At 44.2% G+C, this 25,992-nt stretch overlaps 1 protein-coding gene across 3 annotated transcripts in view; it reads right to left on the reverse strand.

Moving 5' to 3' along the window:
• Nucleotides 1–22,868, reverse strand: part of Nipal1 (NIPA-like domain containing 1) — a 23,938-nt gene extending 1,070 nt beyond the window's left edge. The window contains 6 exon segments of one of the 3 annotated variants that reach the window (NM_001401452.1): nt 1–2,350; nt 3,008–3,168; nt 5,899–5,989; nt 8,894–8,950; nt 10,903–11,169; nt 22,727–22,868. The exon segment at nt 1–2,350 is cut by the window's left edge and continues 1,070 nt beyond it. In NM_001401452.1, coding sequence (NP_001388381.1) covers nt 1,722–2,350; nt 3,008–3,168; nt 5,899–5,989; nt 8,894–8,950; nt 10,903–11,169; nt 22,727–22,772 — 1,251 coding nt within the window. In that variant the 5' untranslated portion in view covers nt 22,773–22,868 and the 3' untranslated portion in view covers nt 1–1,721. 3 annotated transcript variants of the gene reach the window in all.
• Nucleotides 22,869–25,992: the final 3,124 nt, after the last annotated feature.

The following is a 25,992-nucleotide window of genomic DNA, read 5'->3' on the forward strand; positions in this document are numbered from 1 at the left end:
GTGTTCCAGGAATCTTTGACCTATGAACAATGTACCAAGGGGAAAACTTGACAGCTAAGGTGTCAAGTAACAAATGACATTTACTAAGTGTCTCAAAGTTAAGATCACTAGAATGGGGAATGGGCACAACCTGAGGAAAGATGTCAAGGGAGAGGACTGAGGTCCTCACCAAGAAAATACCCTGGGGAACTCAGTGGAGTTGTCAAAGCATAAAGGAAAACTGGCAAAAGAATTTGTACAGGTTTCAAACACACTATCCTTTCAGAAGATAATTTTCTACAAACGTGTGCTCACAGCTTCTACGTCTGCTACCCAAAGGGAGTCAGTGACAGAGAGTAAACATGTATTTGCCTTGAGGTATCAATTCATGGGATGCCCACGGATTATCAGCTTCCCAAACACACAGTGCAGTTAACTGCACTCAACCGCTACTCTCGCTGAAGATTCCAAGAGCACGGGTCTAGAATGAGTCAGAGAAATCAAATGCAAAATTTTAATGAGCAAAACATACTTCCTGTAGCATGTCTCAGGACTCTTCTTAAAAGGAATTTCTACAAATACACTTATCAATGATCTGAATTGGAAAGTGTGGTCATGAGGAATTCAGTTGGATAAAAAAAAAAAAGGCATCAGTTACTGAACACAACAGTAGGCCGTGCCCATTCTGGAAAGTTAAACTGTTTATAATTTCCTTATTAAGGTGAAAATGGTAAATTTTAAAAAGAACATTAAGATTGTGCAAGGAATCTGTTAGCTGTCCTCGGTTTTGGATGACCCACCTTTTAAGGATAAGACCTCTGAGGAAACGGAAGCACGCTATGAACTTCACATTGTATAGTGACTGCTTTCACGAAACCTCTATGTCAACAAGAAGAAATCTACGAAATAGTAGTTTTTCAGAAAGAAGTTGGCATGGCGGTACAAACCTTTAACCCAGGCACTTAGGAGACAGACGCAAAGGAGTGCTGAACTGGAGGCCGGCCTGGGTCATATAGCAAGAACATGTCTGAAAGAACCAAGAAAGAAAAGAAAAAGAAAACAGAAAACGGAACAAAATGACTGTTGTAAGTCATTGCAAAGCTAAATTCACTTGGGATTTCCAGAAAATATGTTTTGCCTACAGTATCCAGGTCTGTGTTAATAGATTCTCTGACATAATTGTATATGTGTGTTTGGGAAAAAGAAAGAAAAATACATTCCAGAAACATTTTAGTCCAGTATGTTCCTTAACATTTTGCCTGTCTGCTGTGTACTTTAGAAAGAAGGCACTGCAGGCCAGAGGTCAATACACCAGTGTCCCGTTTCTTAGTTTCAATAGCTTGAGCTTATGACTCATTGGGCAATGGCGTCCGAGACTCTGCTCACTCAGAGCACAGTTAGCAGATCTGTGAGTCACCCTGAGTCCAAGAGCAGGCAGGGAGGAAGAGAGGAGGCACCCCCTGGCAGGGCCAAATCTACTGGCCCGAAGACTTATTCTGAGACAAACGTACACCTTTGACTTCTGTGGCACTTGGGGACTGTTTCAGTGGTTTTGAAAACTTAAAAGACAGGAATCCTCTAGAAGAAGATTAAACTTGATTTTCCAATTTGGAGGCTCTGCAGAGCAAAGGCTTTTTGCTTGGCCTCCCATCCAGAGGACTTGTACAGTGTTACACATGCTAACATACCAACAGACCTTCCAAGAATAAGTATTGTTTCTCTTCGGGTGTCTTGGTTGAGGTTCAAAGTTTATGGATACTTTGGTCACCAGTCCTGCTAAACAGGGTGATGTCGTCATCACACCCAGAGGTTGAGCAGTCTGCATTCTCTAGTAAAACATAACTGTTCTGACTGCCATTTGAAGAAAGGACTTCTTTCTTAGCCGTAGACGTGAGCTCGCTCCAGGTGATGTTGGTGTTTTTAAAAGCATGTAGAAGGAAGATGCCATTGATGATGGTGAAGAACCCGCTCAGGGTGCCGATGATATCCCCAGCTCTCATGCCATACCACTCCTGGAACAAGATGGCGGAACATGTCACCACCATGGATGTGAAGAACACATAGTAAATGGGAGTCACCAGAGACGTGTTGAAAGTGTCCAGGGCCTTGTTGAGATAGTTAATCTGGGTCGTCACTGAAAGTGTAAGCACGGCCAACAGGATGAAGACCAGGGGATCCTTGTAAACAGGCTTCCGTTCCAGCAGTTCCTTAATGGCAATCCCCAAGCCTTTCACGGAAGAAACGGAAAACGCTCCAATCAAAGAACAGATTGAGATATAGACCAATATATTAGTCTGGCCTTTCCTCGGGGCCACAACCAAAATCAGCACCAGTGAGATCACAGAGACGATCACAGCAAAGGAAATGAACCCTGTTAGGTTAGGAGGAGAAAGAAAGAATTAGACTCGGGAGATGCTAACATCCACACCTTACTGAGGTACTGTTAGTTGCCAGTTTAAAAACACAGGCATTAAGAACAGCTGAGACTAAATAAGTATCATTCTGCCCCTCAGCGATTTCATAGAGCATGTCACAAACGTATTATTTGAATCCGCATAATATCCCTGCTAGGCCTGGCAAGTGTAGTGTTTTATATGTTTACTTAAAGGAGAAGGGGAAGGGATTTGGGTTCATTATGAATCTTCTGTCTGCACTTGCCTCATCTCTCCTTGTTACTGTGTAGCCAGCACATACAAACACAAAAACAGATTGTTACTTTGAGAACTTCAACAGGAACAAATCCCATTGCAGCTTACAACCCATAGCAGGCTTTCAGGATACTTTCGGTGTCACCACACATTTCCTCTAGTGACCTACATGGTGGAGCATGCTGGAAATGCCAGCACTCAGGCGACTGGCAATGAGGACTATAAATTCAGGGACATCCTGGGCTATATATAGTGAGGTCTTATCTCAATAAACCAAACAAAACAAAAGAAAAGCAAGCATACACACATCAGGACTTCAGTGTTTTTTTTTTTTCTTTCTTCCTGTTGTTTGTTTATTTTTTTATCACTGAATCACTGACCTGGATCTCTCAGTTTCATTTCCATTTCATGCAAAGACGTGACTTCTCCCTCTTGCGGGGCGTGGATAACCATCACAGTTGACCCCAATATGCTTAGTATGCAGCCTATTTTCCCATGAATGTTCAAGTGCTCATTTAAAAAATAGGAAGATAATATTGCACTGTTGAGAGAGGAAGAAACAAAATCACTGGCTGCTCAATTACCTTTTGATTCCGCAGCAGCTTAGAGGTCACATGGCAGCGTGTTGCTCTGTACCCCACGCAGCTGACTAGAATGTGCTACGGGACACCGAAACACCCTAAATGATTCAGAAGTGATGGTTATGTATTTATATTTTACCACTCTTATGCCTCAGGAGGTGATATTACAGACATGCTATACTACAGACATTCCCCCATTACCTCTTAGAGCTTAAGTAGCTTCCAAACCTTACCTCCTGTGAAGTAACTGGAATGAAAGCTATTTTATAGCTTGTTGGCGAAACTGAACATCCCTTCTCTGCAATGCTTGGCTCCTGAGATGCTTTGATCAGAGGTGTTTTGGGATGTGGTTTATTTGCATATATGGGATATTTTAGGGCAAGAAATTGGGCTTAAATAGGTTTTTTTTATCTATGCTTCAAGTAAACTTGATGAACTTAACCAAGGACAATCTTACACGATATGTTTGATGGGCTCAGGTTTTGATGGAAGTCTATCACATGAGGTCATATAAGGAATTTTTCACTTATAGGATCATATGCAGGCTCAACATGGTTAAAATTTGGGAGCACATTGGCTTTGTGAGTTTTGAATTAGGGATGTTCAATCTGTCCATTTAGAATACAGCTGACCATGAATGTTAAAGATACACGCCCTAGGCTGGGGGGTGGGTCATTCAGTAAAGTGCCTGATGCAAAGGGATCAATACCTGAGTTTCATGACTAGGACCCTTGTAAAAAGGCCAGTGTGAGTCTGCATTGTTTTAAAACCACAGTGCTGGGAGGTGGCATTAAAAGAGTCCCAGAGGCTTGCTGTCCAGATAACCTAGCTTATGTGTCAAGCTCTAGGTCAGTGAGAGATCCTGTATCAACATAAAAAGGTGTCCAGTGTCTGTGGAATGACACCTGAGGCTGTTCTTTGGCCTTCATCACACACACACACACACACACACACACACACACACACACACACACACACACTGTACTTAGATATCAGAGTTGATACATAACTGCACAGACTTCAACCATGCAGATTGTCAAATAGTAAACCCCACCTGGATATTTCTGCCTATCTAAAGCTCCCAATGCTTTGTGCTTCACGACTTGCTTTCAAAATGCTCAAAGTTGGCATCTCCGTGGATGCCAGAGTAGGATATCCTGCTGCTACATAAAGAGGCTGACTCTGGTTCCTGCCCACCAGCCTCCTTCTTTGCCAGTCTCAATCTAGGGTGCCATTTGACTCCAAGACTTTCACCAGGTGCTTTTCCAGAGTTGTCCTCTAGTGGTCACTTGAGGGACTGCAGCCCCAGTGAAAAGTCAAGACAAGTCTTTTGACTGTTCTATACGTAGACACTCATTTGGTTCTCTCTATCCTATAAAGACAGAAAGGAGAAGTAGGTTGGCCTAGTCAGAAGCTTTCTACTAGATACATACACTTTATAGACTCTACAAAGACAAAAGCATCGAAATGGTAGCCAGGCCACACTTAGAGTGCATAGATCATCAAACACAATCACTGGAATCACCATACCAACCAACTCAAGAAAGCCAGACGGACTGTGTGGTTTGGCTTTGTTAACTTGATATGAACTAGAGTCACCTGGGGAGATGGACCTTCAATGGAAGAGTTGCCTCCTTCAGACTAACCTGTGGGCATTGTCTTGGTTAATGATTGATGGGGGAGGAACCAGTCCACTAGGAGTGTTGCAACCCAGGGCAGGGAGGTGCTCCTGGATTGTATCAGAAAACAAGCTGAGGGGGTTGTGGAGAGCAAGGCAGTAAGCAGTGTCTCTCCATGGATTCTGCTTCAGTTCCTGCCTTGAGCTTCAGCCCTGGCCTCCCTCGACGACGACGATGATGATGATGATGATGATGATGATGATGATGATGATGATGATGTGTGTGTGTGTATGTGTACCCTTTCCACCCCTAGGTTGATCTTGGTAATGGTGTTTATTACAGTAACAAAATTCAAAGTAGGGCATTCACATACTAGAAAACAGGGGATCCTACTACGGGGTATCCAACAGAGGTATCTAGCAGGCAGCGTGAAATTTTAGCAAGAGTTGAAATGTAGCTTAAAGTCTTCTGATAACTGTTGCCAGTAATCACTATGGCAACAAGAAAGATTCAGAGAAGTTTCACAATTTACTCAGCTGAGAGGTTTACACACTTACACACACACACACACACACACACACACACACACACACACACGTACATGCTAGGTTTCACTGAATCATCACAAACATAAGCTGCAATTCCCTTGTGAGTACTTGTGAGCCACGAGCTCTTGTCAGGTTCGGTTTTGTTTTTCTTTGCTTTTAACAACATAGCAATGTAGTTTCTATTTCTGTTGTTATTTTTGTAGCTTTCTTAAGTTATTTTTGTAATATATTTAGAGGCAAGATTAGATTTTTATCTTTGTTAGGGGAGGGGGTCAAACTCAAGGCCTTCTGCATATAAGTGATTTCCTAGCTCAAGAAACAACCTTTTATGCCTATGTTATAAATGGCTTGCCTCTAAGATTTCAGGAGTCCCAGACATTATTTGGGGCTGTCTGGGCTTTGAGCGCTCAGACTGCATTGTTGCTCTTTGTCCTGTGATTTCTTAGCAAATGCTTCCCATGGTTTAAGGCTGCTGGTGATAGTGAACTAGCCTCTGAGGCCAATCTCTCTGTTGTTCACCTACCTTATGAGAACGCTCAGAGCCCCCAGAGGGGTGACCAAGGTGGCAGGTGCAAAGGCATAAGCGGCGAAGTTTGCAGCCTCTCCAGCTCCCACTAGAAGAAAGCAGAAAGATGAGAACGTGGGATCGTAGCTTCATCAGAAGAAATAAGCAAATAGCTCATGCTATCAGCAGACTTCTATCTCAAAGCCGCCAAGACCTACCCGAAAGCAATGACTTAACTCCTTGCAGCCTGTGAGAAAGGATTGCTATCAGGGATGCTGACCTACTGTAACTGCCTGGTGGTAACAATGTAACAGTACTGAGGACAAATTCGGGCTGTACAGGGGTTCAACGGAGGCTTGAGGGGCTTAGATGTCCATATTTGGTCAGTCAAATGGAATCTAGTAGAGGTAGCTTTGGACTATGTTGGAAGTGACCCCCCTTGCAATCTAACCACAGCAACATTGGCATCTCATAAAATGAGAGCGTTTGTAGGGATCTGATGTCTGGGTGGCAGACAGCCAGGAATCCCCACACAGGCCCATGGGAATCTCTGAGTTGGAGATGACCTACAAGCAAGTGATCGTGTCTCAGGAACTCAAGAAGAGCTGGCGAACTGTTTGAAGTCCTAAGGACAGATGTCTAACCGTAATCTCATTCGAGAAACTTGAGAGCCACACCAAGTACTGTATTGCAGATAACTCCCGGCGGGAAGGAGCCTCCCCCAAGAGCTAGCTTTTCCGGGGAAGCCAGCTTATTTCCAGAGACTGCAGTGGGGCACTCTGAGAGATTGTAGTATTCCACACTGTCCAACTGCAACAAGCAAACACAGTGGAGACCAAACACAGAGGAGTGTATTCCTTTCCTTTTTCTTTGAGTACCCAGCATTAGAACACCATAGAGACAGATGTAAATTTACACAGCAATTAGGAGACTGCGCTCATAAAAAGAGCCGTGGTAGCCTTTCCAGACTATTCAGTTCCCTTTGTTGCCGTTATATTGAAATATCATATTATTAAATGATTATATTGAGATAGCTTCTATTTTTATAGATGTTGTTCTATGCAAATCTTTTTTTTTTCTTTTTTCTTTTTTTTGGAGCTGGGGACCGAACCCAGGGCTTTGCGCTTGCTAGGCAAGCACTCTACCACTGAGCTAAATCCCCAACCTGTTCTATGCAAATCTTAATGTCATATGCTAATAGCCAGATAGCACTCCAATGTATGCTCTTATCCATACTATCACAAGCTTTTCTGCTTGGTATACATGGGACTGTAAATAGAGTACAATTTTTTCCTTATGCTTTCATTTTCAGATTTATTTTTACTCCATGCATGCAAGTGTTGGCCTGCATGTATATCTGTGCATTTTGTGGGCGTCTGAGGCCCATGGAAGTTAGAAGAGACGGTCAGATCCCCTGGACCTGGTATTGGAGATAATTGTGAGACACCGTGTGGGTGCTGGGATGTGAACTTAGGTCCTTTGCAAAAGCATCAAGTGATCTTAACCATTGGGGCATCTCTCCAGCCCCTGTTTTTTTTTTTTTTTTTCATCCGAAAACACGAGGGAAGGCCAGGGAGATGCAAGTAGGGCACAAACGCAGAGTAAGAGAATCACTGAGATCATCTTTACTGGAACCTTCCCAGGGTAATCCAGTCAACGGTTATTCAGCCAATGGATATGAAAAACTTAAAAATAGAAAGGGCTCTATAAATTTAAATACCAATCTTCTTAGCTTCTAACATTTATCAGGGATAAGGAATACGAGCTATTTCCTTTAAAAATTAAAAAAAAAACAAATTCTTTATTTTATGTGTATGAGGGGTGTGCTCACACGTACGTCTGTGCACGAGGTGCCTGTGATGCTCAGAAGAGGGTTTTGATCCCCTGGAGTTATGGGTGGTTGTGAGCTGGCATGGGCTGGGACTCGAGCAGTCAGCAGGAGTAACAACTAATCTTAACTGTCCAGCCATCTCTCCAGCCCCCAGGTTTTGTCTTCTTATAATAGGATTTCTCCAATGTTGAAGTCAGTTCTTGGTTTTGGAAAACAGGGAGGCTTTAGGGTTCTGGGTACAGAGAGAGCTGTGAGGCAGGTGAAGCTACTTTATGATGCCCTGCCTTTGGAAGGCTCTGACTTGGCATTAAAGCAAGTTTGCCGGAGGTAAGAGAGGGAGGTGAGGAAGTCAGGGAGAGTGGCAGACAGCCTGCCTCTCAGGAGGAAATCTTAGTAGCATTTGGGAAGAACGTCAAGCCTGTAAGGTCTGCTTCTGTCCTTATACCTAGTGTGGGAGGAAGAGAGTCCTGATAGCTCATTTCTCCCCTACTTTACTCCAGTATCAAATACCCAAAAAAATTGTTTTTTATTTATCTACACTTGGTCCTGCTAAAGAAGACACACCTATTTCCAAGAGAATGTGCAGTCAGGATAGCCAAAAGAATCAAGAACTCAGAAGGGGCTGGAGAGATGGCTCAGCGGTTTAGAGCAGAGGACTTGGGTTTGATTCCAGCACCCACAGGGCAGCTCACAAAGTCTCTAACTCCAGCTCGTCATCGGATGTCCTCTCCTGGCCTCTGTATGCACTACATGCAGAGGGTACACAGCCAGCCACGCAGACAAAACAACCATACAACACAAATATAAATAAATAAAGAATGAGGAAAAAAGAACTCAGAAGATCCGGGGTGGTGTTTTCTCAAATTCTCCGGGGAAAAAGGAGAGGTTTGTGGTATAAAATATAATATTTGAGGGGTTGGGGATTTGGCTCAGTGGTAGAGCGCTTGCCTAGCAAGCGCAAGGCCCTGGGTTCGGTCCCCAACACCGGAAAAAAAAATATTTGAAACACCTCATTTGCATTCTGTGAACGCAGAGAGCGGGCTCTGTTAAAAGAGCGAAATAACCTCTATGTAGATAAATGGACGCAATCTGCTAAGTCAGCACAGTCCTCTTCCAATATAGGTCCATCCTCCTAGGGGGCAAGAGTCGCTGAGTGGGAGAACTCATGAACTTCATACTTACTCGACAGCAGTCCCGCCCACCACAGCCATTCCTTGAGGTAAGAATGTCCACCTTGCCCTGGGAAATGCCAAAAAACAAGAATCAGGCTTTCATCTCAGGAGATGAAGGTAGAAGGTAGAAGCCCTGACTCCTGGGAAAGGTGCTGGGAAAAGGCAAGGCTTCTGGTCACCTAACTCGGCAAGTGTCTTCTCCGAGTGGGGATACTCTCTCGGTCCTTCCCAAGGTCTTTTCAAACTTCCGGTGACCTTTGACTTCTGTGGGAAGTTTCTTTGACTTGTATGAAATTGTACTTAATTATCAGGATCTCTGAGGATGTCGGTTAGCAGTACAGGCTTGGAGCACTATAAACTCTGAACTCCTTGTATCGGCCATAGTTTAAAAAAAAAATTAAAGCCTAAACCATAGCTTGCGGGTGACGCTGGTCCTAGAGGGAAGACGAGACTTTGGAAGAGCCAATTAAAGAGCGGCAACCATCAGGCGGGTGGACTCTGCTTATCTTTCCACTTTGACATCTTGAAAAGCTTTTCTGAAGCTGCCTGGAGTCATCTCGCCGCGAGCGACTTGGGACCCGAATCCCTGGTAACGTGTTGGCTATAGACGATGGAGTTTTCTCAGTTCTAACACAGGTAACTACCTGACTCTGACCTAGATGATTTTGTTATAACTAAACTAAGCAGGACAAGTGAGCAATAAAGATGATCTTGCAAAGTAGTTCATTTTCCTTCCTTCGTGTTTTCGCCTTATAAAATTTACAGATGACTAGACAGCATCGTCACATCGATGTCTGCACCTCCCACCACCATTCTCACTTGCCTGCTTTGCCATTTTTCTTATTGCCAGAAATTGTTCTTTATATATTAGGAATTCTACAACACTGTGTCCTGTATTTCATAGCTGTCCCCAACACCAAGATCATCTAATTATTCCGTTTCAAGCAAGTTATTTCCAAAGAGGATCTCTGGGTGTGACCTATTTTATCCATCCACTCACAGAATCTCTTAAATTACATAGACTACCTTCTTCCTTTGCACAGAACAGATTTATGCTTAAGAAGACTTTATTTCAAGTTCAAGGAATCTGGCAAGTGTTTTGCAGAATAGTAAAAAGTAAAAAGTTTTCTACTTTTCCCCTATTGTCTCAATACTTTTAACTTAATAATTAATTTTTCTTCACTAGTCTGAAATACTACTTTTAAAAATTGTATATTAGCTGCTACATGTAATCTCTTTGCACTTCAACTTATCCCTTATTATTTAAATTCCAGCACCAAACTCTTTTCATTAAGACCATACTATAGTTTATTTTCTGATGGAGCAAATCTCCCCTCCCACTTTGTAGCCATTTATTTTCATATACTGACCTAGGAAAAATTTTTTCCTGTCTCTCTGTCTCTATCTCCTCTTTATTTTATTTTATTTATGTATAAGTACACTGTTGCTATCTTCAGATACACCAGGAGAGGTCCTCGGATCCCATTATAGATGGGTGTGGGATACCATATTGTCGCTGGGAATTGAACTCAGGACCTCTGGAAGAGCAGTCGGTGCTCTTAACCCCTGAGCTATCTCTCCAGCCCCCTAGGAAAATGTTTAAGTTTCTTATGCTATGATACTTCATGGAAATGAATATGAATGTGTGGCTAATGCAGTCAGACAGGCCACTCAGCAGCGGAAACGCCACTATAAATAGCATTAAGAGTCGCTGACTCAGCAAACACAAATAACATCGAGGGCATGGTCTATGTGTCTACTATCAACACACAAGTCCGCGCTGACTAAACAATGCACACCAACGTCTTAGAAGCAATGAAGGCAGTGATAGAATCCGAAGGACAGTGATGAAGGAGACCGTTCTAGGGTGGTGGAGTACGGCAGGATTCAGAGGGATGAGTCAGCTGGACGAAGGGCAGGGGGAAGAGAGTTCTGTGCCAAGGGAAAAGCTCTTAGGTAGAAGGGAGCATGCTCTATTTCAAGAGCACTGGTGAAGACTTTGTTGGATGTGTTCCTTACCTGCTCTGGTAATGCCCTTGTCGGCCAGTTGCAAGAGACCCTTCTTTTTGAGTATGAAACTTGAGCCAATAAAAAAGCTGGAGCTTATGGCCAATACCAAGCCCACATACAGACTATATTTGTTTTCTACACCTGCTGAGATGCTGAAGTTGCTTGTGGAGGAATTCGGGTTCGTGTAGAGGACAGGATAAGCCAGCGGCTGTGACACGTTTGTGATCTCACACAGAGCCTGGGAAGAGTTTGAGCAGACCAGAGACAGCACATACCCTGGCAAAAAGAAAAGAGGAGGGGATGGTGAGAATGCAAGGGAGATGTGCAAAGGCTTTCTCCTTTCTGCAAGAAAGAGACTTGAGTGGATGGAAACACATTTCTATCCTAAACAGGAAACTCTCCGCCTGAGAGGGGGTCCACAGGCTGACAGACACTTTCAACGGAGCTTTTCCACATTCTTAAATAACTTAAAGATTGTTTCGTTGTTATTGTTCAAAGAGGAGAGTTTCACATGAAAGTCCAGGGTCCTCTGATAAATCCAGCCACCTGGCAGCACATGGGTCTTGGTTTCAGTAAGGAAGTGGCCTGGTCGAAACGGGAGAGCTTACTTAGGTCTGGCTTCTCTCTACAGCTCAGGGGACACCCACCCCCACCCCCACCCACCTCACTCCTTAAGACCAGTCTGACCCTCAGAAAGCAGGGCTTGTGACAGTCGGGTGGAGAAGGCTACGGCAATGCCACTGGCCTATAAACTAACTACCCCATTATAGGAAAGCAAGATGACCCATTCATGGGGTATGAACTGTGCATTCCAGAAAATTCATTAAACTTTAATTTTGCATACCACTTAGCCCGAAGAAAATGGTTTCTCAGTTTAACTAATTGACTTGTTCCTGAATAAACAGAATTTTGAATTAAACAGAAAAATGAATTAAACATCAGTAGGCTTTATAAAGAATAAGATTTTAGTAAGGATACAAAACCATGAGAACAGACCCATTCATTCTGTGCATTGGAATTTTTAGGCTAAACTGTAAAACATGAAAGAGAAACATATTACAGACCACGAGAAACTTCTGAACGTCTGTCACTTGAACAGTTAACAAGGTGACACTGTGACTAAACCTTCTACTTTCTCAATTTTTTTTTTCCTTTTTTAAAAGGCAAAGTGTCCCAACATCACTTATCCTAGACAAAACCAGACAAAGGTAAATCATGGAATTCAATGAAAAATCCAAGTCCATGGTGAAGAGCCTCTTGGAAGGAGATCTAGTACCCAAGGGATCAACGGGGACTCATACATCCAATGAGCAACACTAAGGGAACCCAGCAGACTGTATTTATGTATTTATATGTATAATAATTAAAAATAATATTTGAACAGGCCATTAAGCAGGAACGGTGTGGGACTCTGGGGAAGTTGGAGGAAGGAGAGGGTACTGCCAAAATAGCACACACATAGGAAATTCTCAAAACTAAAAACAAATGAAAAAACCATAAAAACGAAACTAAAACAGCACTCTGACTTAACATCCCCCAATCTTGAGAAAGCACACTAACACATCACTGACAGCTTCTGAAACACTTAGCAAGGAGACTTCCTGTTTTTATCACCATTGCTCTGTAATATAGCTTGAGGTCAGGGATGGTGATTCCCCCAGAAGTTCTTCGCTATCCTGGGTTTTTTGTTATTCTAAATGAATTTGCAGATTGTTCTTTCTAACTCTATGAAGAATTGAGTTGGAATTTTGATGGGGATTACATTGAATCTGTAGATTGCTTTTGGCAAAATGGCCATTTTTACTATATTAATCCTGTCAATTCATGAGCATGGGAGATCTTTCCATCTTCTGAGATCTTCAATTTCTTCAGAGATTTGAAGTTCTTGTCATACAGATCTTTCACTTGCTTGGTTAGAGTCACACCGAGGTATTTTATGTTATTTGTGACTATCGTGAAGGGTGTCATTTCCCTAGTTGCTTTAAGGAATGGCCATTCAGAGCCTGTCCCACCTGGGGATCCAGCCCATATATATACAGGCCCCAAAACTAGACAATATTGACAAAGCCAAGAAGTACATGCTGACAGGAGCCTGATATAGCTGTCTCCTGAGAGGCTGAGCCAGTGTGTGGCAAATACAGATGTGAATGCTAGCAGCAAACCATTGAACTGAGAATGGGGTCCCCGTTGGTGGAATTAGAGAAAGGATTGAAGGAGCTGAAGGGGCTTACAACCCCATAAGAACAACAATGCCAACCAACCAGAATTTCCAGGAACTAAACCACTACCCATAGAGTACACATGGACTGACCCATGGCTCCAGCTGCACATGTAGCAAAGGATGGCCTTGTTGGGCACCAATGGGAGAAGTTCTTGGTGTTGCCAAGGCTGGACTCCCCCCAGTGTAGGGGAATGTTAGGGCAGGGAGGTGGGAAGGAGAGGTGGTTGGGGAGGGGGAACACCCTTATAGAAGGGGAGGGGGATGGGGTAGGGGGTTTATGGATGGGAAGCTGGGAAAGAGAATAACATTTGAAATGTAAATAAAAAATAGCCAATTAAAAAAAAAAGACTTCCTGTAAGGGGATCTTCATCCAAAAACATCCTGAAGTCATCATAAATTTTTAGCAGGCAGTTAGGAAACCACCTCAAAGTTTCGTTCTTGAAATGGCTGAGAAACTGACCTCAAATGTATGTTATTTCATTTACCCGTGTGACTTAACGAGGAACTGGCTTTACCTGAGAGATAGAGAGCAGATTCTGAGTCAAAACGTTTAAATATGCCAAGGGAATTACATTACTTAAGGGATTCCTTAAAAAATAAAATAGAGAAATGTTCTGCAATACTGTTTTAAAAGAACAACCACGAACCGTGACTATTCTCGGTGATAAGGTAGCTACAGTATTCTTACTCCTCCTTGTGAGCATTTCATCTAAACCCAAGAAACGAGTTGGGCATGTCATCGGGGCACTTGGGAGTTAAGCTTGCAATTCTGAGGTCAGCCTGAACTACAGGGAACAAAACAGCAGAAAACAAAACAGCCAACCAAGGAAACAACAACAGACAAACAGAGAGTGAGCCCAAGAGTCTTTGCCAGTTACAATTCTGATTGCATTCATTCCGGAGAAAACTTTGAACTGAACTTCCCAAGGAATGACTGCTTGTCCTTCACTATGAGGTTAACAGAACCATTCCAGAACTTCATCTCTGAAATCAGGGTGGGTGGACCTCATTCCAGAAAAACAATATGCCTTCTAAGGAGCTGATGAAGCAAAAAACCATTTCCTACATTTCAGGGGATGTTGGGAGAGTGATGCCAAGGAAGCACAAATAATCTTGTTTGCATTTTCCAAGTTCTCTCATGACCAACACAAGGCTGGGAGTTTTATGGCAGGTGGAATAATAAAAACCTTGCTTGGTTACCGACCTTAGAACTTAAATTGTTTTATGCTTTGGGAGTGTATTCAGGGAGGAAAGCCCACACAGGCTGTGACCTAAGGAGGGAGAATGAGGGCTTAGAGGGGGCCTAGGGCACAGGAAAGAGAAAGGCAGGGCAGACTGTGTGGGCAGAGACCCTGGAGGGTTTTAGAGAATGCAAAGCTATCTCTAATCAGTGTCTCACGATCTCAAGAAGCAAAGTATTAAAGGACCCGAAGCTAGACTGTACTCGGCACTGAAAGTCTGTAAGTCATTCAACAATTGGACTAGACGGTCACTTTGAAAGTGAATACAGGGTGGGTTTCTGCCAGCAGAAACTTGCTTAACTTCTTTGATGTTATTGTTCTTTAAATATGAATCAAAAGTAGCAGATAGGTCTCATTTGTTAAAAAAAATAAACCACTTGATTTAAGGAATAAGATATTACTCCTTACAAGTGGTGCCCACCCTGCATTCTGTTTAATACTTCTCTCCTTAGAAAAGTGATTTCCTTGCTATAGGGCCAAAGTTGGGTAACGGAACTGGCACAGCTAAGCATCCCAGGCCAGTCTTCTTATATCAGAAAGTGGTAAACATAACATATAAACAAAGCCAGTAAAGTCTTAATATTCACAAAGGGTGAGATGCTTTCACCTAACAAAGCTACACACACCTATAGAGGAGAGTAAATTGCAGTTTATGACAGATTCTCTGATTGCTGGGAAGTCTATCTTTAGGCAAAGCTTCATCTTTTATTTTTTTAATAAATGTTTTTGTCAAGTGCTTTTTTAAAAAAGATTTATTTAATTTATTATGTATATAAGTAGCTGTCTACAGACACACACCAGAAGAGGGCATCAGATCCATTACAGATGGTTGTGAGCCACCATGTGGTTGCTGGGATTTGAACTCAGGACTTCTGGAAGAGCAGGCCGTGCTCTTAACCGCTGAGCCCTCTCTCCAGCCTGCAAGCTTCATCTTAATTATAGAATCACAGCAATGCATTCCCAGGTTGCTGACTGCATCATCTCACCATCTAGTCCTCAGTGGTTGATGAGTCTTAGCCTTCCCATGGTGGGCACACAGTTCTTCCTCTGGTGGTAGTTTGGATGTTAAATGTCATGAAAGGCCTGATCCTGGTGGTACTACCAGGAGATAGTGGCAACGTCAAGTGATGGGGTCTAGTTGCGGTGGGAGGGTCTTTGGGTCAATGGAGGTGTGCCTGGAGGGGGGCATTATAGAACTCTTTCATTTCCCTCCCTCTCCCATGAGGAGGTGGGCGGATTTGTCCTGCTGTATGCACCTACTGCGACGTGCTGCCTCACTGCAGCCCCAAAGCAATGGGGTAACAGGTCCTGCATTGGAACCTCCAAAATTATGAACCACAATGTGTCACTTCTCTTTATTAACTCTGTCACTGGTATTGAGAGGTCAGATGAGGTGATCTGCACTCAAGCTTCAACATGGTTGGCTTTTCTACCTTTTCTCCCCTCAGAGGTCTCTACGTTCCAGGTTGGCTTAAAACTGTGATCAAGCGTGGCCTTGAACTTCGGATTCTCCATCACTCACCTTCCAAATGCAGGAATGCAGGCATGCACCACGACACCTTGCTTATGTGGAGCTTGGGATCAGCCCGGGGCTTTGTGTGTGGTAAGCACTCGGCCAAATGGGCAACAGCCCTAGCCCAAGTTTGCTCTCTTATACATCTGTAATTCTCAAGCTACTGCTGGCCCTTCAACCTGTGGCCCCCTCATGAAGAAAACACAGAGAAGACCTGAGTACACAGGGAGGAACAAGTCCCAGGCGTCTTAGTTAGGGTTTCACTGCTGTGAACAGACACCATGACCAAGGCAAGTCTTATAAAGAACAACATTTAATCGGGGCTGGCTTGCAGGCTCACAGGTTCAGTCATCAGGACAGAAAGCACGGCAGCATGCAGGCAGACATGGTGCTGGAGAAGGAACTCAGTTTGACATCTTGTTATGAAGGCAAACAGGAAAAGACTGGCTTCATGTGGCCTGAGGGAAGGTCTGAGAGCCCACCCCCACAGTGACACACTTCCTCCAAGTTCACACCTCCCAATAGAGCCACTCCCGGTCAAACATATACAAACCATCACGTAGGCATGTATACAGCCTGAATCAGAAACCCAGTCCAGTCCACCCTCAGCTGACCTGAAGACACATGGACAGGAATAAGAGTACAGCTACGGGTTGGGGATTTAGCTCAGTGGTAGAGCGCTTGCCTAGGAAGTGTGCAAGGCCCTGGGTTCGGTCCCCAGCTCCAAAAAAAAAAAAAAAAAAAAAAAAAAAAAAAAAGAGTACAGCTACCAATCTCATTAACGTTTTTGTTCACTACAATTCATTCTCTGGCTTTGAACCGCTGTCGATCAGGTTACACCTACAGTGGTTGGTCTCTTTGACTCGATTGTACTTTTCCATGCCAATTAAAATAAAGCTTCAATTCCTACCAACCCTAAACTCTAAAACTTAACATGTCCTTGCTCACTTCTGACCTCTCGTTGCATTTCTCTTGTCTCACTCATTCCTCAAACAGCACAATGCTCTCATCCTTCACCCACATATTTATTGTCCTTTAGCTGCCGTGAATGTTTTAGACGCCGAGGGTACCAGCGTCTAAAATGCATATATACATGTACATTATTACATAGACATGATTTGAAGACAGGATTAGGTAGAAATCTCTGTTGCATGTAAAAGACAAAATGTGAGGCAGAAGTATGTTTGAGGGGTAAAGGGACTGTGTCATCAGAGGGGTGGAGGACAGGAAGGAGATGGAAACGATGCGGTCACAGAGAAGTTTGGACAAGATTGGGTGAGATGGGCTTATTAAAGCTCTACACTGGCTTTCCTTTTCATTCAGGGAAGGGTGAGTCCACCTGCCCCCACACAGGCTCCAGGCCTGTGGTCCAGCTTCCTCTGTATGGTAGAGCCTCACTAGGGCCGCTGTCTTCCGTAGTTGTTTTCAACTAGTTCCTCCTCACCTGATGGTTTTGATGGTGGCCATGGCACAGTACACACACGCCCACCACATTCCTTACTCAGCTCGTCTCCGAAGTCCCAATCAGAAGAAACCTTCAATTCCGTCGAAGCCAATGACCCTAACCAATCACACTTGTCGTAGCTTACGGGGTTTTTTTTTTTTTTTTTTTTTTTTTTTGGTTCTTTTTTTCGGAGCTGGGGACCGAACCCAGGGCCTTGCGCTTCCTAGGCAAGCACTCTACCACTGAGCTAAATCCCCAACCCCAGCTTACGGTTTTTATAGTGTATGCACATCCATACGATTATGGATTTGCTCAACAAAACAGCTGTTGAGCCCGCACCCCCCAAGGTGCCGTGTTAGCTATTTACTCGCTCACAGGCAGTCAGCTCCTCTGTGAACTGGTGAGGTACAGGTCAACAGGACAGGCAAACAGAGCAGATGACTTTAACGAAAGCAGAACAAGCTAGAATAAACAGAGAAGGCAGAACAAGAAGGGCACATCATTTAGGCTAATTTGGAACAGAATAAGGATTAGAAATGAATTAGAACAAATTTGGAGCAAAATGAGAAGTTTGGACATCATAGTGGACATATATATATATATGTATATATACATACACACATTTGTGTGTATATATATATATAGTATATATATATAAGCTCTCGTGCAGCTGGGTATGACGCTCAGTATTTCAGTTAACCCAAGGCTTGTTGGACAATGGTGTAGCTCAGAGGCAGAGGTTGCCTGGCCTCTCTGGAGGCCTTAGGTTTGATCCTGAGCACTTCTAATCCACATGAACTGCAATGGAAAACTCCCTCTCCAGCAGCCCATGAAGCAACAATAAAACGCTTCCAAACGGAGGTGAGAAGATGCTGCTGGTTAAACCCTTTTCTTGTATTTTATTGTTGTTGTTTGGTTGGTTACAGGGTTTCTCTGTGTAGCTATGGCTGTCTTGGAACTCAATTCTGTAGACCAGGCTAGCCTCAAACTCACAGAGGTCTGCCTGCCTCTTTCTCCCATGTGATGGGATTAAAGGCGTGTGCCCCCTTGGCTGCCTTAAGCCTTATCCTGAAGGTCTTCTTTCTTCAAAGGGCCTGAGGGAGCAGGGAGTGGTGGGAAGAGTCAAAGGACTGCAGGTCGGCCATATTTACACTTTACCATCCGTAAGAAAGGTTATTCAAAATTTCCTCTTGAGGAAAAAGTAAAAAGGAAGCCAGGTAAGGTGCTGCTCACTCTGAATCCAGTGCTGGGGTTAGAGGCTGGTGAGTCTCTTTAAGTTCAAGGCCAGCCTGATCTATACTGAATTCCAAGCCAGCTAAAACTATGGGGTGAGACCCTGTCTCAAAACAAACAAAACAAAACAAAAACCCACCCTAAAAATGAATAAACAATTTCAAATAAAAATGCAGGAAAGGAACCGTAGAAATATTTCAGTAGCCTTTCATGCATATTTTAAATTTTTAAATCATTTATAGTTCATACTATGTACCAGGCTCAACAATGTTCACCACAGTGTTTCTTGAACAACTTTTAGTGGAGAATTTTATTTTTGGGGGTTGGAGGGGGAACTAGAGAGATGCTTTTAAAGTAGTGCTTAATTTCAGCATGCAAGAAATCTTTTAGGACTTAGAAACAAATACCTTCTGTTTTAGTTTTAAGACATGAAGGAAATCTCTTTCAGAGCATTTGATAAACAGTTATATTTTTACACAGAAAATCAAAGTGTCTTAGTAGTAAAAACTATCATTTCACAGAACTTGAGAAATGCCCATCACTCGTGTTTTGTGAAAGAGCAATGTGTCAAAGGTCATGTCTCAGAGGCCATGGGGTAGATGGGGCACTGTCTTAGCCCTGTGTCTTTCTCGGAGGCCATGCATGGGTGGGTGGGGCATTGCATTAGTCTTGAGTCTTCGACGATATCTAAACAAGTCAATTCTGACAGCTCTGGAGACTGGGAGTCTGAAATCAGCATGGCCTCAGGGTTGGGCTACTGGTGACAGCTGTCCCTCCCCAGTTTGTTCTTGGGATGAGCTTTCTGACCTGTTTTTCATACAGAGCCACTTCAGGTTGGACATCCATCATCCAAAAATCCCAAATGCTACAATGTGGGACGTGTCGAAGGACCGCAGGCCCTGTTTTCACACTTTCCCATCTGTAAGAAAGGTTACTCAACTTTTCCTCCTGAGTGCACCTCTTGGTGCACTGACAGGACACTACTGAACAATTCCACGTCAGGAAACTGCTCTTATGACCAGTTAGCTCTCAGAGGCCCCCATTCCTCACTCCTGCCACACTGGAATAAGGGTTGAGATATGAATTCAGGAAGGATGGACCATCCAAAGTACTGTATGCACCTACAGGAATGCCATGTTTAGTTGAACACTAACTATGAAGCCTTACTAAATTCTCTGCTTCGGTTTCTGTGTCTATAAAAAAACAGAAACCGAAGCGACAGAATTTAGTTGTGCTGGAGAGTGAATGGATATGTTTTATGCAAATGTTTTGAATTTTCAAGATTATGTATCAGTATAGAAGCAGAAGAGAAGGATACAGCCAATTCTCAGAGTACTGATTCCTCCATAGCCTCGTCTTAAGCTTTTCTGGAGTTAATTTTGTCTCGTGTGTATGGGTGTTTTGCTTGCATGTATGTCTGTGCACCACATGCCACCAGAGCATGCCTGGTGCCCTCAGAGGTCAGAAGAGGGTATTGGATCCCCTGGACCTGGAGTTATAGATGAGTGTGAAGTATCTCGTGGATGCTATAACTGAGCTCATGACCTTTGAATGAGCAGTCAGTGCCCTTGGCCACTGAGCCATCTCTCTAGCTGCTGATTCCTTTCCTTAATATCAAAGACATTTAGGTTAAGAAGATAGGAAAGGCCAACTTTAAAAACCACAGCCATTCCCCTCAGTTGTCTATCTATAGTCTGGAAAAGGCACTCACTCTATGAAAGAAAGCTTTTGAAAACCCTTGATTCTTCTCTGCCTGAAGCTTGCCTTTTTTGAACCCCCAAGTCAGCTGAGAACTCCCCAGACATGAAAATTTATGAATGTCCTTGGGCAGCCCAGGATATCTGTCCTTGAGTGCATTATAACATCACCTCCACAGTCTCTGGCACAAACTGTGTGTGCAGTTGAAGTGTCCCAGGCGATGGCCGTAATTCTTGCATTCTGTTTCCCCGGGGGCCATGTTTCTACTGCTAATAAAGCTGTTTTGGCTGTTGAACTTGATTTGAGTTCTGTTAGAACACTTGCAGGTAGTACTGAAACTAACTTTTTAAAAAGTCCTCTATATGTATTTAAGTTTGTCTCTTTATTTTGAGATAATTTGGGGTTATAAGATCTTTCGAAGTACTCAGTGGCGGTTTTAAATGTCGAAATCAAAGCACTACTGTAACCTTTCCTTTGGGGCATCTTACAGAACTACATTATTCTCAGACTCCATGATTAGCTCATCCTTTTGGTCTCAGATTAATGCTTTCTCTAAAGGGTCTGGGCCACCCAAACTGCACACCGCCCACACCTCTGGTACATTAACTGTTAGACCTTGCCAGGGCTCTAAGTACACTATCAGGTCATTTGCTGCTTGGGAACCTCCTGCCATCGGGGTAGTAAACAGATTGGGAGCCCTATCGTTGAAGGCCAGCGTGATGACAGTCCTTTCCTAGGACCTAGGCCAGAGCTTGGCTCACAGGAGTCTTGTTCATCACCTCAAAGGAAAAGCAGACCCCATTTCAGCCCCGCCAGGGGTCTGCCCTGTGGATTTCCTGAGGTATCCCAGTGCCACCGACTCTGACTGTCAATGAGATTTCTTTCCACTTTAGAGGATGAAAGAGAGCCGAGAGAATCTTCTGGGGCTAACCTACTCTCCTACTACTGAAATTACAGATTAGCCTCTCCCATCTTCCTGCAGTTAATCATTGGGTGACACAGAGCTCCAATATTTCTTGTAGTTACCAAACGCATGAGCAAAGCAGGAAAAATATCCAGAGGTCAAATGAGTGGGTGCAATCTGCTTACAGATCCCCGAGCAAACAAGGGCGGGGTGCATTAGTGCCGATCTGACCTGGTGGCTCCAGAATTATTTAGAAAAGGGACCAACATTAACTACATTGACTGTCTAGGAAGTAACCCTAAATGCTGCTGCCTTAGGGACCACAGGTCTCAATTTGTGGATAGTTTGCGAAGTGTTGCGCATTTTCTTTCACACGTCACTCCCCTTTCTTACTAGCTGGTTTTTGATGAAAGCCCTCTCTTCCTCCCCTTCTCTCCCCCCTCTTTTCTTTCTAACTTATCATTAACTTATCAGCTGGAAAAGCCAAAAAGAAAGGACATGACGGATGTTTCCAGGAACTTCTCAAACAGTGGTTCCCAATCGGTGGTTCTCAACCCCTTCGGGGGCTCAAACGATCCCTTTACAGGGGTCGCAAAGCAGATGTTTGCATTGTGATTCATAACAGTAGCAAAATTACAGTTACATTGTAGCAAAAAAAAAATCGTTGAATGATTGGAGACCTCCACAACTTGGGGAGCCCTAGCTACACGATTTGGAGCATTAGGCTGGGAACCACTGTAAGACACCTGTTCTACCACACAGCTTCTTCGAGTCATTAGCAAGAAGGTTAGAAATGACCTTTGCCCTGACACCCGTGGAAAAAACGATAATTTCATTTGCAATGCACATTTCCCTAGGTTGCCCCACCTTTCCCCTTCCATTCTGTTCGCTCTGACCTTCAGTGTGGAGACTGCAGGAAGCCAGTAGAAGTGGTGAACAGCTGGCAAAGGTCAAGGGGCGGGGCCCAGAGATTTTACCGGGCAAGGTGTGGGCTGGAAATCCCAGTCTGGCTCATCCGAAGAATTTACAAAAGGGCACTCCCAGTTCCCTATTGGAGTAGACCGCCCAGCAAGTCAGAATCTTAGCTTGGGATGGGAGATGTTTCTTTCCAGAAGCAGAGCAACCACGTGGGTGGCGGGCAGCCTCCAGCGTTGGCCCCTCTGTTCTGAGGGGCCACTTAATGGGACTCAGGCACAGTAAGCCCACGGGACCCCTGGCACAACCTCGGCCTGGCAGGTGCTGTGAACCATGACTGAGCCAGGAAATGTCCTCCTGGATCAAACCCTGGAATCTGCCCTCAGCAAGCATCCCGAATTTCCCCACCACACACACAGAGTTGGGCTAGCCCTAGACCAAGTGGGCGTCACCTCTGTCCTGCTCCCACTTGGGGACTCCACAGAGTATGGAGTGCAGTGGACACAGCTAAGTATTTACTGTGTAGGACAGCCGACTGGACGACTGAAATACTGAATGACCAGAAGACCGTGTAAAAATCCGCACATTTTTCTCGAGTCTAGTTGTATCTCAAAACCACGCATCTGGGCTCCCAGCTACCCAAGTGACCCAAGCTGACACTCACCTTCGCGGCAGGGCTCTCCGGGTGGCAGCCTCAGCTGTGCCCCCATGGCCTGGGGACCGGGCTTTCTCCGTGCTAGCAATAGTTTCTCACAAACCAGTCAGTGTCCCGGGACCAGCGTAGGTTCCGGAGGAGCAGTGGAGCCAGCGAAGGGCGTGCGCTATCTCCGCCCCCGTGGTAGCCTCAGCCAATGAGAGTGACTGGGTGGGGCATCGGGGTGGTTTAAGGCCCATTTTCCTCCCAGTGCTCGTCGCTGCTGGAGTCCCTTCAGTCGCATGAGTGTCTGACGGGTGGACCGGGAGCTGCATAGGTGCATAGTCCAGAAACACCTGTCCTGGAGGCGACGAGGTCACAGCGTGGATGCTACCGAAGCCACTCGAGGAATTCAGTGATGGAGAGGCTGTTCTGAGGCCCCCTTTTGGCTGTCCCGGAGCCGACGGAGTGCTAGCAGGCATCTGTGGGAGTTTTTTCATCACTAACTAGCTTTTGTGAGACAATGTGCTGTCTGCTTGGAGTTCTGCGCTGAGTCCGTGCTAAAGTTTATTCTGGGAGTTTTCGAACAGCCTTAGTGCTTCTGTTCTCTTAAGTACGCCGCTGTCCTCCTTGTCTTACAATACTGGGTGCCTACCTGTTTTCAACAGGCAGGCATATCCCTCTCCACCCACCCAACTGCTTTATCCCCACGCCCAGTCGTATACGAAATAAGGGATCAGCAGCTTTTAAGGGATCAGCAAAGCCCAAACTGAGAAGACCTGTTCCCACGCTGAAATTCATGGTATCTAGCATTACGCTACATAACATACACGAATCAACTCATTGCAGCGCACAATTTATTAACTACAGCTTCCAGGCGAGGGATAAGGGTAAGGTAAAGTAGAGAGAGTGGTGAAGTAACTTAGCCACGAGGTATTTATACCTCAAGAAATGGTCACACTTCCAGCCGACACCCTCACAGGAAGAGATAGGAGTGTGCACGTTTGTGGGATGCTTTTGCGCCCTGGCGTTTGAATGCTGTATTCGCATCGGCGCCAGGTATTCATGAGCGGCCAGTAATTTATTGCCTAACAGTTTCACTGCAGAGATCCATCTTGCTTTTCTTGTTTTTAGGCTTATGAGACAAACTGTAAATTCAAATTAGTCAGTCGTCTAAGATGCATACTTTTTTCCGTGGGCATGACTTGTGGAAAAAGAATGGGGCGGGGACAGGAACGGGTGAAGACGACAAGGCCGATTTAAGCCAGTTTTGGATAGGGATCTCTGTGAAGCAGACATCTATGTGGTTGCTTTCTTTGGACATCACATTTCAAGTTTGTCTTCATCACAGACTAACAATGGTAATAAATCTGATCTCAGATACTTATGGCTATTTAGCAAACATCAGTTACCCTGTGGCAAACCCTACCCTGATCACTATAAAATTTGTTTAATTCATATTAAAATCATTCAAAATGACAATACCTGTTGTTATTTTCCACTTTACGATTTATATCTTCACTTGAAAAAAAAAGCCTCGAAAATGTTCCTTTGAGATTCATTAGTTGTCTTTACACGAATGCACACATGTGTCTGCAGGTGCACACGCGGGTGTGCCTGTGGAAGCCAGAAGAGGGCATTGAATATTCTGCTCTATTATCTATTATTCTTTTCCCCTCGAGGTGGGGCCTGTCACTGAACCCAAGCTAGGCTAGTCAGCAAGTCCCAGAAATCCTTCAGCCTTGTCTCACAGAGTGCTGGGGTTATAGGTGTAAACCATGTTAGCGGTTTTTTTTTTTCTTTTTTTTTTCTTTTTTTTTCTTTTTTTTTTTTTTTCTTCAGTGTGGGTTCTGGTTCTCATGCATGGGCAGCAAGTGCTGTTATTTTCTGAGTCACCTCTCCTGCATGTTGGGATGACGGTTATTTTGGGCAGGAAGTACTTTGCTATCAGTCTTATTTATTTCAGTTCTGAGAATGTGAGAGAACCCTCTGGGAAAAATAAGCAAACCTACTCATGATCACTGCTGTCCCAAGCCCAGTGTGTCCTAGGCAGAAATCAGTCCTGAGTTCCCCTCACGCATGATTTCTAGATGAATAGATATGTGGATACCGCAGCGTGTCACTGGTGCACTTGGTTGGCGTTATCCCTACCCAGGGATATATTGTTTAATTCAAGGAAGAACAACATTTACAAATCCCCAGTGAACCCAGTCTTGGCTTTGGGAAATCCTTCGATGACTCAAAACTTAGAATGTGACAGTAAACGAAGCCCTCTGAAAGGTAGACTCACACTCACTGGGGACTTTGTGCAAGGTCACTAGACCCAGTGATCATTGTGAAGACTAAAGACTGGAGATGCCACAGAGCTAGAGGGCCCAAAGCCACATGTCTTGTGGCTCAGGCAGGTCTGAGGAATGCCTCCTGGGTGAGCTCTTAGCCTCCATTGACACACTATGGGGGAGTTTGCCATTGTCTGGCAGGGGGTGGGGACAAGGCAGAGGGGACAGCAGCTGGTAGGCAGGATGGAGGGTAGGTTGTAGGCATGTCATGCATAGCACTAGCTTCCTGCTCTTAGTTTATTATTGCCCCTCCCCCAATAAGTCCATTTAAGGGATTAAATTTTAAAAACCTTCCTGAGAAGCAACTGCTTTCCTTTGCTGACTTAAAATTCGTTGTCTCGGGCTGGAGAGATGGCTCAGCGGTTAAGAGCACTGTCTGCTCATCCAGAGGTCATGAATTCAATTCCCAGCAACCACATGGTGGCTTACAACCATCTGTAATGAGATCTGGTGCCCTCTTCTAGCCTGCAGTCACATATGCAGGCAGAATGCTATATATAAAATAAATAAATAAATAAATCTTTTTTAAAAAAAATTCGTTGTCTCCTATTCTTATTTTGAATACTTTCTTCCTTATACTTTGAATTTGAGATATGTTCTGTTCTTTTCAATGGGACATATCAGATCACTGGTTCTAAGCATTTACTGCCCTTTATTATATGTATTTGAGGGGCTGGGAGATGACTCAGCCGTTAAAAGTGCATGCTCTTTTGGAGAGGACTGGAATGTAGTTCCCAGCACTTACATCTGGAAGCTCATAACCATTTGTAACTTCAGCTCAAGGGAACCCAACACCCTTTTCTGGCCTCCGTGAACTCCTGATTTAACTTCAAATAGTACATCAGTGTAAATTTCGATGTGCTGTGTTTTTGTCAATATTCAGTTCACGCTTACTGATTTCCAGATAAATACCTGGTACTCTCGGAGCTGCACTTCCCATTGCTTTCGGGTTGACCC

This window comes from Rattus norvegicus, chromosome 14 (genome assembly GCF_021556685.1).
Source record: "Rattus norvegicus strain SHRSP/BbbUtx chromosome 14, alternate assembly SHRSP_T2T, whole genome shotgun sequence".
NCBI classification, from domain to species: Eukaryota; Metazoa; Chordata; class Mammalia; order Rodentia; family Muridae; genus Rattus; species Rattus norvegicus.